Source organism: Sinocyclocheilus grahami, unplaced genomic scaffold, assembly GCF_001515645.1.
Source record: "Sinocyclocheilus grahami isolate Dianchi unplaced genomic scaffold, SAMN03320097.WGS_v1.1 scaffold396.1, whole genome shotgun sequence".
Classification (NCBI taxonomy): Eukaryota; Metazoa; Chordata; class Actinopteri; order Cypriniformes; family Cyprinidae; genus Sinocyclocheilus; species Sinocyclocheilus grahami.
The window spans coordinates 428308-445553 of record NW_015505575.1 but is presented as its reverse complement, the minus strand read 5'-3'; the positions used below and the strand labels follow the sequence as shown (position 1 = coordinate 445553).

Genomic DNA, 17246 nt, shown 5'->3' with positions numbered 1-17246 from the left:
GGACCACAGTCCAGTTCTTCTTCTCCTTAGCCCAGGTAAGATGCCTCTGACGTTGTCTGTGGTTCAGGAGTGTCTTAACAAGAGGAATACGACAACTGCAGCCAGATTCCTTGACACGTTTGTGTGTGGTGGCTCTTGATGCCTTGACCCCAGCCTCAGTCCATTCCTCTTGAAGTTCACTCAAATTCTTGAATCGATTTTGCTTGACAATTCTCATAAGGCTGCGGTTCTCTCGGTTGGTTGTGCATCTTTTTCTTCCACACTTTTTCCTTCCACTCAACTTTGTGTTAACATGCTTGGATACAGCACTCTGTGAACAGCCAGCTTCTTTGGCAATGAATGTTTGTGGCTTACCCTCCTTGTGAAGGGTGTCAATGATTGTCTTCTGGACAACTGTCAGATCAGCCGTCTTCCCCATGATTGTGTAGCCTAGTGAACCAAACTGAGAGACCATTTTGAAGGCTCAGGAAACCTTTGCAGGTGTTTTGAGTTGATTAGCTGATTGGCATGTCACCATATTCTTATTTGTTGAGATAGTGAATTGGTGGGTTTTTGTTAAATGTGAGCCAAAATCATCACAATTAAAAGAACCAAAGACTTAAACTACTTCAGTCTTTGTGCATTGAATTGATTTAATACACGAGTTTCACAATTTGTGTTGAATTACTGAAATAAATGAACTTTTCCACGACATTCAAATTTATTGAGATGCACCTGTATTTGCCATAGCATATTCATTTTGTAGAGCACTTAAAATTTTAGAGAAAAAAAAATGCAGTTTTATAAGTGAAGTGAATTGTATTGTGCGATAATAAGGATTTATTCATTTCTATAGTGTCCACTAGGTTGGAATTCTTGGAAGGGAATCTTGCTGCCTGTTCCTGTGTATTTGTTGATGTATTTACAGGAGGATCTTGACATTTTCAGTATGGTGGAAATGGTCTCAATTTATTTATTTATTTCTCCATTGCTTCAAGTAATCTTAGACAGACTCACTGATTATGTTTACATGGACATCAGTAATCTAATTATTTACCTTATTCTGAATAAGACAATATTACGATTAAGGTGTTTACATGAGTTGCTTTTAAAATATTCCTTTCATGTTCCCGTTTTACATGTTATAGTACATAGATCGATTAATGGCACACGTCATTACGTCCCCACGTGACACCATCCAACGTCCCCTCCAGAATTTCACATATAAACATATAGTTTGTCTTCATTATGATGCGATATACATTTTTGAGTGTTTAATTTTTAATTTACTGAAAGCTTCAAGTGCAGTTAATTATTTGTCATGCTATACGTGCAAACAGACAATGGCGTTGTTGAAGCCATTCTTTTGTTTGCCGTCAAATAGTTGAGCACTGCCATGTGTGTATCCTGTCGCAAAATGTGGAAAAAAGTTCTACACTACGGTGTGTACATGTCTATTCTGCACTTCAGTAATGCGACTAAAGTAGGAGTACTCCACATGTCTTAATTCGATTAGTGTTTACTTCGATTATGACTTTCCTATTCCCTTGGAGTGGGGACTTTGGAGTGAGCAGGGCACGTGCGTGCTATTATGTATTCATTTGGAATGCACTTGGCAAAGGGAGCAATGTAATTTCCTCATTATCTTCAGCTGGGATATTCCCGTGACAACGCAGTATGGTGTCCGTCGGCAGATGTCGCTGTTTTAATGTCATAAATGTCTTTTTTTTGTTGTTAGCATAACTGTTGCAAATAAACATACACTATATGTTAAAAAGTTTTTGAAATATGCTATATAATATATAAAAAATTACATGTATAAAACTTTTTAAAATATAAAATGTATATTTTTTTATGCCTGTGTCCGTCAGTAATGCGACTAAAGTAGGAGTACTCCACATGTCTTAATTCGATTAGTGTTTACTTCGATTATGACTTTAACTGGATTAAGGCAATCAAAAATCTAGCAGATCTAGTACTACCAAGACCAAATACATTAACAGTGTCATATCCATTAACATGTTAAAAGAATTCGGACAATTCTTAAGTTTACAATATACAGTATATATATATATATATATATATATATAGACTGTTCTTGAATGGCCCAGCCAGAGCCCTGACTTAAACCCAATTGAGCATCTCTGGAGAGACCTAAAAATGGCTGTCCACCAACGTTTACCATCCAACCTGACAGAACTGGAGAGGCTCTGCAAGGAGGAATGGCAGAGGATTCCCAAATCCAGGTGTGAAAAACTTGTTGCGTCTTTCCCAAAAAGACTCATGGCTGTATTTGATCAAAAGGGTGCTTCTACTAAATACTGAGCAAAGGGTCTGAATATTTAGGACCATGTGATATTTCAGTTTTTCTTTTTTAATAAATCTGCAAAAATGTCAACAATTCTGTGTTTTTCTGTCAATATGGGGTGCTGTGTGTACATTAATGAGGAAAAAAAATGAACTTAAATGATTTTAGCAAATGGCTGCAATATAACAAAGAGTGAAAAATTTAAGGGGGTCTGAATACTTTCCGTACCCACTGTATATATATATATATATACAGCATCTCACAGAAGTGAGTACACCCCTCACATTTTTGTAAATATTGTATTATATCTTTTCATGTGACAACACTGAAAAATGACACTTTGCTACAATGTAAAGTAGTGAGTGTACAGCTTGTATAACAGTGTAAATTTGCTGTCCCCTCAAAATAACTCAACACACAGCCATTAATGTCTAAACCGCTGGCCACAAAAGTGAGTACACCCCTAAGTGAAAATGTCCAAATATAATTATAAATTCCAAATATTATATAATTTCCAGACTTGGCTTCCCAGTTAATTCCTACGTTTTATATGAATTTATATTTTTATGCAATGGCTACATTGCAGTCTAGAATTACTTGGAAATGCAACATCATAGTCAGTCATATCCTTAAAATAGATACAGTCTAAATTAAAGAGTGCAAACCATACAATTCAGCCATGAAGTCAAATATAACACATCAGTTTGCCGAAGAGCCCAGAACTGCATCAGATATACCATGTGTGATAAACTCTATATTTATACATGGCTGTCTAGAGCACATTTCAGCTGACTCAGAGTTTAGGAGAAGATCATGACAGAACATCATGAGTCAAAACAGCCAAAGAATCAATTTCAACTTCATGTCTGAGATGGACTAATGCAAAGTTAGTTGGATCTTTCTTTGTTTTTGTGTGTGTGTGTGTGTGTGTGTGTGTGTGTGTGTGCGTGTTTGAGTGTGTTTGTGTGATAGTTTAAAATGCACACCAATCACTACCATAGTGAAACTTCATTGGTCCAACTCCACTTTCTTGTATATTTCACAGAAAATGTTCTGTTTTTTGACTGCAGTGTGAACTGACAAAAGACTTGTCTGTTTAGGATACACTGTAAAAAGACATTTCTCATCAGGTAGTATGACTAGATATGGATTCCTGGTTTTGGAATTGACTTGGGAAACGATTCCTCACTGTTTTTTGGATGAAACATGAATATATGAGTGTTTGTGTGTACCTGAGCATGTGGTGTTAGATTCATCTTCATTATTGCCGCAGTCGTTGTCTCCATCACAAAGCCAGCGCATGGGGATACAGCGGTTATTTTGACACTTGAAGCGGTCTGCAGGGCACGTGTGCTGATCTACAGATGGACAAACAACAACCACTGCATGTGTGTGGTAGCTCAAAACAAGGAGGGAGTTTTAAGTTAAACGCATGATGTGAGTGTGTTCTTACGGCACAGTTCAGCAGTCTCGTCGCTGTTGTCCAGACAGTCATTATCTCCATCGCATTTCCAGCGGTCTTGAATACAGCGGTTATTCTTACAGGCAAACTCTCCCGGCTGACACTGCGGAGGGGGAATGTAAGACGGGTTTGCTGTAGAGAAACACACACACACACACGAAATGTAAATAAGTTTACTGAAGGCCAACCTCTGTGCAAAGAAACATCTGAAGAGTTTCTGTTTCCAATATTCAGACACAAAAACCAAACCGCTTGATGTTCAATTCAGCTGATTGTATCAACAGTCAGTCACAAGATAAGCCCTAGAAATGATGCATTATCTACCAGTATGACCGAGCAGCTGGCACAAACAGATCTGCTTCTGCTCAGCAAGCGTTTCTTGCTTTGTTCTCTGTCAGGACTGAATGAACGCTTATCCTGCTGTATTCCTCACATCTCTCATCTGAGTCCCTCTGAATGGAGGGTTTTACCATGTGATTTCCTCAGCAGTAGTTCATCCTCTCGTGGACAGATCTTTGAATTTTTAAGCATTCAGGGTATGAAGTTATATCCAAACCACCATAGTTAATCACCTTTGATCTCCAAATTAGAAGAGTCGCAATATACAGGTTTTAACAATAACTGTGTTTGTTAAACAAGGAAACATTGATATCATGGTAATACTACACAGATAATACTATGGTAATTAATCTATCACCACTGGTTATCTGGTTGACACTCCAACATATGAGGTGGCAGTATTGAACCACTGATTGCTACCTGTCATTATACAGAGAAGAACAAGTAGAAGAAAAAGACACATTCATCTGGACAAATTAAAAAATGCATTTATGTTTTGGCTTTCTGCCCAGACTGAGACGGTCGTCCGGGTGATAAATCTCAGTTTTTGTGTTGTAGCATGAAAATGGATGTAAAATTATGACACGTTTAGTCACAAAAACAACTCAGAGTGTGACCCAAGTCCATCATTGTGAATGCTATCCACTTTCATAATGTCGCCAAAAATGTACAACCTTCAAATTGCATTCCTGCAAACATAAAATTTACTTGCAGTTGCTGTGCTGCGGCAAAACATGAGGGCAACGGTGTTGTAGACCATGTATTAAATGGCCATTTTGAGTGCGACCTGGATGCACCAGTGAGTGGTGGGATATTTTGGTAGTATGCATTACCTTTACAGCTGGTGTTGTCTGCGGAGTCCAGTAATTGGTCCTCAGCGCAGGCACATGACCTGCCAATGGGAGTGGCCAAACACAGACTACTACAGCCGCCGTTATTGGCTCTACACGCATTGCTTCCTGTGATGAACACATGTAGGGATAACATCTGATGAACATTTAACAGCCAAACTGCCTGAATTCCTACTAGGAAATTTGGTCTTGCACTGCCAATCTACAAAAAACAGGGCAAAAACAATATTATAATTACCCAGCTGCTGTTGGGCATCGTACATGCGGATCTCAAAGATGGGTGGCCGTTCGTTGCGTAGCAAAGTGACCGTTTTGGTGTTCTGGTCCAATTTATAGATGCTGCCGCTGCGGTACTCGTTCCAGAAGAGGAAGTGTTTGTAGTGGCACAGGCCAAAGGCGTGGTTTAGTTCCTGTCCATCATAAACCGTCTAAGAGGAAAAAATATGACATTACATGTTCAACAGTTGGCAAGTAAATGGACTGATCTAGTGTTTTCAGCTGTTATTTCATGTTTTCCATTCTTAAACGCAAACACGTGTTCTCATATAAACATCATCTATTAGATCAGCAGTGTGAGAGCACCTTGCGTGCAGTGGTGTTGAGATAGACCATCTCGATTCGGTCGTAATAAGCATCCACCCAGTATAGGATGCCCTGAGGAATGTCCAGACTCAAGCCGTTGGGCCACAGAACCGTCTTAGACGTCAACAGAACGTTCCGGTTGGTTCCGTCCATCCAGGCCTTCTCAATCTTCCCTCGCTTGCTCTCTTTTGGGTCCTCCTCCCAGTCAGTCCAGTACATCCAGCTGAAAGAGGATGAAAAAATTCTAAATGCATAGTTCTGACTGATGATCCTTGTTTATAAATTGAATTGTCTATTTTGCATTAGTGTCTTTTAAAGCTTATTGCTTTAAAGCAATAAGCCTCTTTTGGTTATACGTACTGAAATTTTAGATTTTGGGCAATTCAATTTTATGATTTTACAAATAACCCAACAACTGCTGTACAACTTAACCTTATTTCACGAGTTTGCACTAACATATAATCAGATTGAGCGAACAGTATGCATATTTGGCATGCTGTCCGGGGGGAGGGCTCCGAGCTCAGAATTTAGCCCGAACCCAGAGAATCCCCCCATATCCCCAAGCTGGGATAGGAATAGTTAGGAGTGAGAAGCTGGGGTGGAGGAGGGATGCCGGAAAACTGTTGTGGGACAGTGGTAAGTTGGCTGTGTATATATTTATCAATGTGTTACGTTGATTATCTGAACATGCTCCTCCCGAACTTTGTAAATAAAACATAATTTTATTCGAGACAAGGATCTCACCCGTGCCGAGGGTCCACGACAATAGCTCGAGGGTGGGTCATCTTGCCCTCAATGAGAGTCTTCCTGGTCTGAGAAGCTTTCTCGAGCCGAGCAACACTGATGGTCTTCTTGGGACCATCATCTGTCCAGTAAAGATTATTGGCCATCCAGTCAACAGCGATTCCTTCGACAGTGTGAATACCTGGAAATCCATACAGAATAAGACAATATACCATAACAACACTAATAACACCAGTAATGAGATGAATTGGAAATAAAAAAATAACATTTCAGCACCTTCTTTAAGGATGATGTCTCTTTCCGTGCCATCAATCTTCTGTCGGCCAATCAGATAACTGGTGGCATCGGCGAAGTAGATGAAGTTACTCTGTGCATGGAAGTCCAGAGCTCGAGGGTTCATCAGGTTCTCGATGGGGATCATATATTCATCCTGAACTTTAGGGTTGATGTCCATACCACGGATAACACCTGGACGACCCTTCCCGTACACCAGGAATAACTCATGCTCAGGCTCTGGGAATTTGATATATACCAAGAATTGTGTTGAAAAAAATGTATGTTTCACTCAGTGCATGTTTCTTCTCAAATATGATACAGAATTACTCAAATGTGTTAGTTTAGGGTCATACTTGTCAGTCGCAAAGAAAAGGTGGTTTAAAATATTAGATTTATTTTGAAAGATGTGCTGGGCTGTAGAAATGTCCTCTTTGTATTCATGTTGGTAAAATGTGGTTTTGTATGGTTTTAGGCCATTTTCCAGAAAATCTGAAATTTATTGGAAACATGTATATAGTGAACAGTGAGTCTATGATGATGGTATTAATGTTCCTCACAATCAATTCCAATTGCCTCTTCTATTTTCCAAGGTCATGTGCTCAGAGGTCACTGAAAAGTCAAATCAATATTACCAATGGTTCATTGGATATTCAAAGCAAACAACTTGAAATCAATATTGGGGTTCAATGGAAAATACCTTAATTTTTGTAAATTGATTGAGTTAAAGTGTGGGTCAAACCCCCAGTCTTGACTCACTGAGGAACTATAAGGGGAAAAAATGTGCAAGAGCCTACAATTACTAATGCTTAATAAGGCTGAGCCAATCATGAATTAGGATAATCCAGATTTATAATGTACAAAATATGTGGCCCAATTAGAAAATGGATATTCGCAATTCTGTATGCACTGAGCCATACCTTTTCACAATAAAACATGACATCTCATTCCTTATTGCTTAATTAAAACCTTTGAAACACATGATCCTCATATATTTAAGCAAATCCAATCAGAGTGCTAATATCAATAAGAGAATGCTGTTGTCCCCAAATATATGCAGGCTGAGTAAGATAATAATAAGATAATCACAATCAATAAGCTTGGAAAAAACATGACTGATGTGTCACAGTGTCAAGAGTTCAAATAATATAACAATAAGTTAATACTCAGTAACTTGAATAACTAATATTTTAGACACAATATTGCCAATATCGTAGAGTGTCTCAAATGTCATTTTAGGTTTCAGAAAACTGCTCACAAATACCCCAGTTTGCTGAGCCCAAACGTTTTACTGAGGTGAGCTCGGCAGCAGACTTAGGGGCAGATTTACTAACAGTTTGCACCAGCGTAAACCCTCTTTTACTGTTAAAAACTACTGTCAGGATTTACAAGAGACAGACAGTGAAGCATTACCACTGAGAAGGTGTGGACAGTTATATTTGTTTTACCCGACCTTACTGCATATGCATTTGTAGGAGTTTCCCTTTCAGGCGCAACATTTATGGGAGGAAAGTATTTAAATTAATCATGCAGGGTGATTTGATAAGGTTTGTGGTAGTCAGTTTACTGATATCTGTGCCATTATTTAAAACCCCAAAAAAACATATCTTAACCCATTTTGTGCCTGTGTTGGTAGTAGATTACCTGATTATCATCGGCTCTGCTTATCTGCGACTACACTAATTTGCACTGCTCTTTGTAGATTTGCGCTCTCGTGCTAATTTGCTCTGTTTAGTTAATCTGGCCCTTATGCTCAACAGTCAAAGTGGACTCTGAGGAAGACCACTATTACACAGACTGACAGTCTGGAACACACTTCATGTCCAATCAGATTTGAGAACCAAAATTACAATTATGTATAATTCTAATGTAACAACATTAAAATATCATGAAGAATACCATGTTTCACCATTGCACATGTCCAAAAAACATGGTAATACCATAGCAAACCATGGTAATACTTTTCGTAAGTAAACCCTGAGTTAAATAATAAAAAAGCTACAATAATGCCATAGTCACCTATCTACAGCAAAAAGTTACAAAACTAATGAATAAACATTGAACTCTGCAATTTAACTCTCGTTTGAGTAAACTTCTAAATCAGGCAAAACTTGTTTGGTGAATCAACAAATAGAGTAGAATCTACTGTAATGTCACTCACTCTTGCATGATTTGCCATCATTGCCCAGGCTGAAGCCAGACCGACAGCGACACGTCCGGCTCTTGTGGCTGTTGCCCAACAGACAGATGTCTGAACAACCTCCGGCTTTCCCAAACTGATCCGGCTCACAGGCATGACTCCGCACTGAAGAAGAATAACAGGAGAGTTAGACTGAGCTGGAGCTGTGCAAATAAAACCAAACAAAACATGGTTACTATAGTTAAAACATGGTAACCACAAATTAACCATGATTTTGCTACACAAACCATAGTTTAAATATGGTATTTATAGTAAAACTGTGATTATACAAATGGTAATCAATAAGCCAAAAAAACATGGTTACTACAGTAAAACCATGGTTAATGTTCGTAAGGGAAGAATTTCAGATTAATACCAGGGGGTTGGCGTCTCTGGTGGTAAACATGTAGAGCTCCTCCCTTGTCGACACGGGTGACCACCTGATAATCTGAGCTGTTGAATCGATTGACGCGGATCACGCTGGTCTTAGGCTGCATGTTGGCATTGTCTGAGTTTGTGGCATATAGATAGTTCTCAAACACTGTGAGACCATAAAGATGCTCGATCTGAGAAAAAAAATTATAATAATAAATATTCAATTAGTTCTATTATTTGGGAAGTTGTGTTTGCTCTGCTGGCTTGAGTAAGCAAGACACGCACATAAACACACCAATTAGCCAATGAGCAGCTAAATGATAGTAATATCTCAAGCAGAGAGGAAGGACCAAGCTAATGCATTGACAGAAACACCTTTAATAAAATGAGTCAGTAGCAAAAATAAAACACCACTGTCTCTTTTATCTACTAAAGCATTTATCAGAGTATATATAGCTAGCCACACAAGCTATGATGGATTGATGAATTGATGGACGGATGGATGGACAGATCCAGATACTGAAGATATTGATTTTAAGGTGGATGAATGGATGGACTTTTTAACTGATGGACAATAGGATGGATGAATGGATGATGGCCAAATTTCTGGATGAATAAATGGATGGATGAATGTACAGATGAATTAAAAAGTGGATGTTTGGATGGATGGATGCACAGTTGGACACATGGATGAATAGATTGACATTTGGACTGAAGGACATTAGGATGAATGGGTGGACAGATGCTTGGATGGATGAGTGGTGGATGTTTGGATATATTGCATTGCATTTTTCTCTACTGTTCAGCATCTGTTGTTTTTAAATGTGCTTTATAAATAAACCTTAAATAGATGGGTAGATAAAGAGGTGATTGGTGAATAAATAGAATAGATTGATCATTGACAGAGAGATAAATATTTTGGATAAATGTATGGGATCTTTATCTGTTGATTTAAAGACCTTTTGAGAAGAATAAAATCAGGTTCATGCTATCTACAAAATAATATTGTTTGTAGAGCAGTAATAGAGGGAAGTTGATCATTGTTATGTCATATTTAGCAACTCATTGACATTTAAATGATTCAAAACAATGGAGAAATTAGTTCTTGGGCAACACACATTCTTGCAGAACAATGTGTAAGACTTTGTAACTGTAAAGGTCACTTTTTAAGGACATGTGCAGGACATTTATGGACATCTTAAAATGATCTTGGTATTTGCTCCTTACCAACAGGCCTTGAATGATGGTGTGTCTGTTTTTGCCCTCATAGTCCACTACTTCAATGTAGTCCAGATAAGCATCGGCCCAGAAGACCAATCTGTTGACCAAGTCCAGGGTGATGCCATGCGGGAAGACAATTTTACTGTCCACCAACTTCGTTCGGTTCTGTCCATCCATGTCACAGCGTTCCACCTTTGGGATCTGCCCATAGTCGGTGAAGAAAACCTTTCTGTTGAAGGTAATGTTAAGAAAGGTACAAGTAACTGTTATCCCCGAGTAAACTTTAAGTATACCTCATTTGACCATCTAGCGAAGACTGTTTTTGAAGGCAACTGCTAAATATTCAGCTAGCTAGATGTGTACATGGAGGAAGTGTGAGCTTGAGCATGTTTATACCCCATAGTTGGGTCCAGAGTGATGCCTTTGGGGTTGTAGAGTTCTTGATCCAGCAGGGTCACACATGTGGTTCCATCTTTATCACATACAAAGATTCGATCATCCACATCATCAACAAAGTAGAAGTTTCCTGTGAGCCAGTCTATCGCCATCTGCTCTACATCTGTAAAGAATGGGGAATGGAGGGAAATGGAGGTGAAACAGAGAAATTATGTGTTTTGTGTGTTCATGTGTCCTATTCCAGATTGCTTATTGTGGGCAAAATATCTGACTGAGTCCACAGACAAGAATGAAACTATGGTCTTGGTCTTTGAGTCTTGACTCCAAGACCATATTTTATTGGTCTTGTCATGGCATTGAGAGCATGTGAATCCGGTCTTACCTCGGACTCAACCCTCAACTAAATCTTGCACAATAAGATTAGATTTATTAAGAAAGTAAATCAAAAGTATGCTATATGTGATGATAAAAACACTGGTGCCTGACTGGTTCAGAGTAAGGCAAGTGTTCACGTACAAACCCAATCAGTTTTGTGGTCTGATGACTCTGCCTGTTTTAAAATAGTGCTAATAATAATACTGTGGTCTCACATACACATTTCTCTTTTTCACTTCTACAATAACGCTCTTTCTATTTAAAATAGCTGAGTCAGGGAGGCATGTGCCTATGTTACACAATTTACAAAAAAGTTGTTTTAACAGCTGTGATCGCTGTGGCTAACCATGAATTATTGCTCTTCTTCAGCTCCCAAACCTCTTCAAAACACCTCATTCTTACCTTAAAATGTCAAATGTCTCAATGTATCTGAACCTCTCCTCCTTTAACCCCAGACATATAACTTTTATAACTTTTAATGGGATGTGAACATTGAACACTGAGTGTAAAAACGTGGCACTGGAAGACATAGAAACTATTGGGTAAAATGGTGGAGGAAAATCCAGACAGATGGAGTGATGGAAGGCTAAGGGGTGGAGACAGAGACAGTTTTGATCTTTCTTGTTTCTACAAAGGAAAGTTGGCCATTGTGAAAGGGCCAGACGTTTTACAGGAATCAAGGGCTGTATCCCCAAAGGTGTTGTTTATTTAAGAGCCGAGTCCTGCTTAAACTTTTCCAGCTGCCCGGACTGAAAGCCAGTGATTAAAAACACAGATCAAAAACACCAAAAGAAGGAGAAAAGAGCAAGTGTGCAAATTAAGGTTGAGGAAGACTTAGAGCAGCTGCTGTCTGAACAAAGCAAGAATAGAGGAACACCACAGAAACAGTGGGCTGAGAAACCTGGCTTTGCTCTCATAGTAATTCCTAGTAAAAGTGTAGTTCTCGGTGGAAGGCAGGTAAGAAATTCCATTTATGACACAATTTTACCTCTATACTGAAGGAAAACTCTTATTTCTTGAGACAGCTTCATGTGAAAATACTTTGACCCTAACTAACTAGGGTCTGTATTTGCATCTTGAACTAATAGTGGAGTTTGTTTAAAGCTGCATTCTCCTGACAGTCATGACATTTCAAAAATGAGCTTTGGAGTTCAAAACTATGGCCAACTAACAATATGACAAGTGATCTGGCATCCCTGACCAGCCAGGTTTACAGCTATGAAGTAAGTAATATTTCTGTCCACACTGAAAGTGAAAGTGTTGTGTGACAATCACAGCCAATCAGAACATATTTGATGTTTGGAATGGGATTTTGGACTGAGGACTGGACTGCCCAGCATGACACCACAGGAATAAAATCCAAACGACTGACTAAATGTCCTGTCACTCATCAGGGTCACACCTAGTAGTAGGAGTAGGATAAAAGCCTATTTTAAGAATTGTTGTTTATTGCGTTACACCTGGTTAAGATCCAGTGTCAGGGCTGATTCCCACCAGACATGTTTTTTGTGTTCCACTGCACTGCTGTTTAATTGCTTTTCTATGTAAATGTGCTAGACCAGTGGTTCTCAACCTTTTTGACACCTTTGTCCAATATTCCAAGACCCTCTTATCCAAGCCAAAATTATGACTTGGATAAGAGGCCACTGAGTTAGACGGACATCTTTGACACATGTGCCATGAAAGTCGGATTCTATTGTATTCTATCTTGTGTAACGGAGGCCAGCTGCTAAGAAACCTCACTACCCTGATCTCAAGAGGTCTTCAGCATCCTTGTTAGCATGCCCACCTACCTTGCTGGCGACCTGGTTGCGAGTCCCAATCGGAGTGGGGCGGTTAGGACCTGAGGGTTACATTGGTGCCGTGACCCGGATTGGAGTGAGGATTTAGGGGGGTGAGTGTAATGGAGGCCAGCTGGTAAGAGCTGTGCAGGTAAACTTCACTCCTTTGATCTCAAGAGGTGCATTAGCGACTGACACTTTAAAGGCTGCGGTCTTTAGCGTCCTTGTTAGCACCCACCTCCCATGCCGTTGACCTGGGTTAGAGTCCCGCTCCGTGCGGGGCGGTTAGGAACGGAGGGGTTACACTTGCACTTTTATAGATGCACTTTTTTTATTCCACCCTCTGGCCCTTCCTCTACTCGTCTCTATCCAAGCTGTGTATAGGCTTGTATGTGTTGGCTTGAGATCCTGTCCCAATCCTGTTCCTCTCTCATTCCTGTCTCTTCTCAGACTGTCTTTACATTCCGAGTATGGGTCATCATACTTGGCCACATGTCACGTCACTTTTTTTTTTTTTTAAATATCACATCTCCACCTGTACATGCAGTTTTCATGATAAAATTCCAGAGCCGCAGACAGATGGGGGGTTGGGTTGCCTCGTGCCAACCATAACGTCTGGAAAATGTTCCACAAAACAGAATATAAATATGCTGCAGCAAACCCCTGCAACCTACACAAACCACTCATAAAACACACACATAAACACAGACACATATGGACATATGGATAATGGCTTCCGGAAGAGTGAGCACATGTGTGTGAGAGTGATTCAACTCCTTTGAGTGGAACAACCAGTCACTTTCCACAGATACAGTACACTTTGTTGTTCTTTTAAAGTACAAAGTACAAACTGGAGATTTTGGCCTGACCCTCAAGGTATTGACCTCCTCGACTGTATTCAATGTAATAATTTCTGACATGATCTCTATAATAATAATATGAATCATAATAACCATAATAATCGTAAAAAACATACCATTTTAAATAAATTATTTGGAACATTTTGTACAAGATTGTTGTCTGATGTTTTTCTTCGTTATGATGATAAAAAAAATGTATTCATTAAAATCGTGATAGCCGGGAAATTAAAAAAACTAAAAATTACTGTAAATTTAACAGGATTTTTTTATAGTATACACAAAATAAATGTAATTCCAGTTTCTCATTTTTTACAAATATTGTAGTTTTGACTGTATTTCTTCAGCTTTTTAATGTTTATTTTGAGAGCTAGGGTAAATCTGCAACAAGTGCTTCAGGACTTATTGTATAACCTTTGTACCATTCAAAAATATGCTACATATGCTTGTACATATGCAAAGTGTCACACTGATATCAAATACAGTTAAAAATTTAATATTTTGAATTTAGAATTTACCCATGAAACTATAGTTTTCGATGGATGTTTTTGGCTACTGCATTACATCTTATAATTTTTCTCGTACCATGTGTGATTTTTATTTTCTTTTAGTTTTGTTTCACTTTTAAAAAACATATATTTCCATCAGTTTTATAACAGTATGTCATAGTTTGTTGAAACAAATAGAGAATACAGCACTATCCTGCACTGTGTTAAAAAGAAAAGAAAAGAGAAGATGATGAGTGGAAAACATCTGGTCGTCTCATCTGGGTGTCACGCTGAGGTCATGAATCATGGCAAACACATTTCCTGTGTGACCCTTTCAGAGACTGCCACGACAAACCCGCCAGCTAAAAGAGATCTGAACCTGGGTTCCCGACAGTATTTCTACAGAAATACTGTAGAAGGTTTACTGTACTGTCAGGTGTATGAGCTCTCTGCAAATGAATGACATATTAAAAAGTATTTGGAAAATGTGAGATCTAAAATTGCACTATAGTCTGCAATGAAAATACCAAATCATTTTAATTACACTATTTAAAGTTATTAGATTACTCATTCTTTCTTTCAGAAAAGTTTTTACCATGAGACCTTTACGTACTTTCAAGATTATTCGAAAGAGCAAAATCATTATTGGAGATTGCTACTTTCACCTCTTCGTTATAATTCTCCCTTTAGTTTTTCTTTCTCTCAAACACGCGGCAGGCAGCCACAACTTTAACACTGAGGGCTGGAACTCAATAACTGGCAACAGGAAGCCAATGATCTCTTCCTATTGAGGGCACACTGCCGCAGTCCACCCTGTGACCTTTTACTCATTAAAACATTTTCCTCAATGACAGACAAGTCTGAAACAAACACTATGAAAATATGTGAACACAAACACTCTGCATGACTGCTTACTTGTGTAGAGTACCCTTCTGGCCTATATTTTCATCTGGCCGGTTACTGAGTGCCAGAGTTGTTGTAAGACCGAAAATATGCACTCCAGGTTAACAGAGATATTTCCTGTCTAAACTAATGTTCCAACTTTAGAAGATGACTGAAAAAGAAGGGCCCAAATAGAAAAAAAATAAGAATAAAACAGTGTTTTTTTAGTGGATAAATAACATCTATATGGACAGATTTATTGTCACTGAGAAAGTTGCAATGCATTCTGGGACAACAACAGGATTCAGTAAATGCTGCCTTAGAATCCACACTCACTTGTCACTAATAGTGATGAATAAGTGCAGGAATTGGCTGGTCAGCAGGTTAAGTAGCAGTCTGGAAGCCATGGAATAAAATAATAAAAAAAGGTAATTTTGAGCTTATATTTAAAAATTCTGATTTTTTTTTTCTCTCGCAATTCCAAGATTATATCTCACAATTATGCTTTAAAGGGGTCATATGATGTTACTAAAAAGAACAATATTTTGTGTATTTGGTGTAATGAAATGTGTTTATGTGGTTTAAGGTTCAAAAAACACATTATTTTCCACATACTGTACATTACTGTTTCTCCTCTATGCCCCGCCTTTCTGAAAAGCGTTGATTTTTACAAAGCTCATCGTTCTGAAAAGTGAGGTGTGCTCTGATTGGCCAGCTATCCAGTGCGTTGTGATTGGCCGAATACCTCAAGCGTGTGAGGGAAATGTTACGCCCCTCACCATACTGTGATGCTGTGTCCCGGAGCGATGGGACAAAAACATTAAAACCCATTATAAACATTTGTTGCATCCAGCGTTTGAATCGTCAGTGGCAAATTCTTTAAATATGAAAACGTACTTACAGGCTGTGAGTCAGAACAGCCGGCATTGTAGTCTACTCTACCAGGATCAGGAAACAGTCCTCCATAAAATGTGCTGCACACATCTGAATATTTGGGTTGAAGTGTTCTGGAACAGAGTTGTAAATACAACTTAACCACTGATTTCTAGTCGTGTCCTCTTTTGGAAGACCAACCAAAGTAGTTTCACTTTTGCAACAAAACACACAGCGTCTTCACAACATGGTGGCGGTGGAAGCAACAATAACAAAAGTTACGCCTTCTTTCTTTGTGTGAACATTTGGGCGGCGTTATGCACATCTTCCCACACAGTGACGTAGACATGTGGGGGCGTGTTTAAATGAGGCGTTTTAGAAGGGCGTGGACGAGTCTTTACTTTGATAAAGAATATCTCTTTGGGTTTGAGACTTTAGTCTTTGCAACTTTATGGATCTTATCTATTTACGAACAGCTTGTAACACTCCAAAGAGAAAGGAAAACTTGAAATCGCATCATATGACCCCTTTAAAATAAAAAATCAACTCGCCATTCTCTGTCTTTTCTCCTCGGCTCAGAATCATGTGTTTATAAATCCACACTTCTGGCTTTTTTTCCCCTCAGAATGGACAAACTCCGAACTAGGAGATATACACTTGCATTTGTGAGTGAAAAAAAGTCAGAATTGTGAGATAAAATAGGTAAATGTTATGTAAATGTTATAGGTTTAAATTCTAGGCTATTTAATGCTGTAACTGTAGGGATAATAAAATATGTCCCCTATGAACTGCATGTGCGAATATTATGTAGACCAGGGGTCCCCAAACTACGGCCCGCGGGCCAAATGTGGCCCACCCCCACATTTGGACTGGCCCTCTGAACAATGCCAGAGACATATTTTCTGAGAAACCAGTGGCTCCATTCCCAGCTGAAAAGTCAGTGGAAGCTCTGGAAATGCTGAAGGCAGAGTTTGACGTGCGATTCCGTGAGCTACATGTCCACTCTAAAGAAATCCGCCTTTTCTTTGCTGCCGACATTGATGAAGCCCTGCCTTCTTATCAGTTTGAGTTGGCTGAGTTACAGAACTGTGATGTTCTGAAAGATGCATTTAAGCCCAACGGTCTCCTTGAATTCTATGCTGCCCTCCCTATCGAGACATACCCAAACATCAAAAGGCATGCAATGAAGATGTCTATATGTCTCTTGAAAAGTAATCATTTGTCTGTACGGTGCATAACAAAATAAACTATTCTAGCATTAGGAGGCATAATAAATACATT

The 17246-nt window shown here is 38.9% G+C and overlaps 1 protein-coding gene across 1 annotated transcript in view; it reads right to left on the bottom strand.

Annotated features, from left to right (window-relative positions):
• The window catches only part of LOC107550324 (low-density lipoprotein receptor-related protein 1-like), a 112802-nt gene that overhangs the window by 40657 nt on the left and 54899 nt on the right, over positions 1-17246 (bottom strand). The window contains exons 7-17 of the mRNA XM_016231596.1: positions 10710-10872; positions 10320-10542; positions 9094-9283; positions 8700-8843; positions 6542-6778; positions 6266-6446; positions 5522-5744; positions 5178-5367; positions 4922-5047; positions 3741-3881; positions 3520-3645 (exon numbers count right to left, since the gene is read on the bottom strand). Coding sequence (XP_016087082.1) covers positions 3520-3645; positions 3741-3881; positions 4922-5047; positions 5178-5367; positions 5522-5744; positions 6266-6446; positions 6542-6778; positions 8700-8843; positions 9094-9283; positions 10320-10542; positions 10710-10872 — 1944 coding nt within the window. The remainder of the gene's footprint in view (positions 1-3519; positions 3646-3740; positions 3882-4921; positions 5048-5177; positions 5368-5521; positions 5745-6265; positions 6447-6541; positions 6779-8699; positions 8844-9093; positions 9284-10319; positions 10543-10709; positions 10873-17246) is intronic.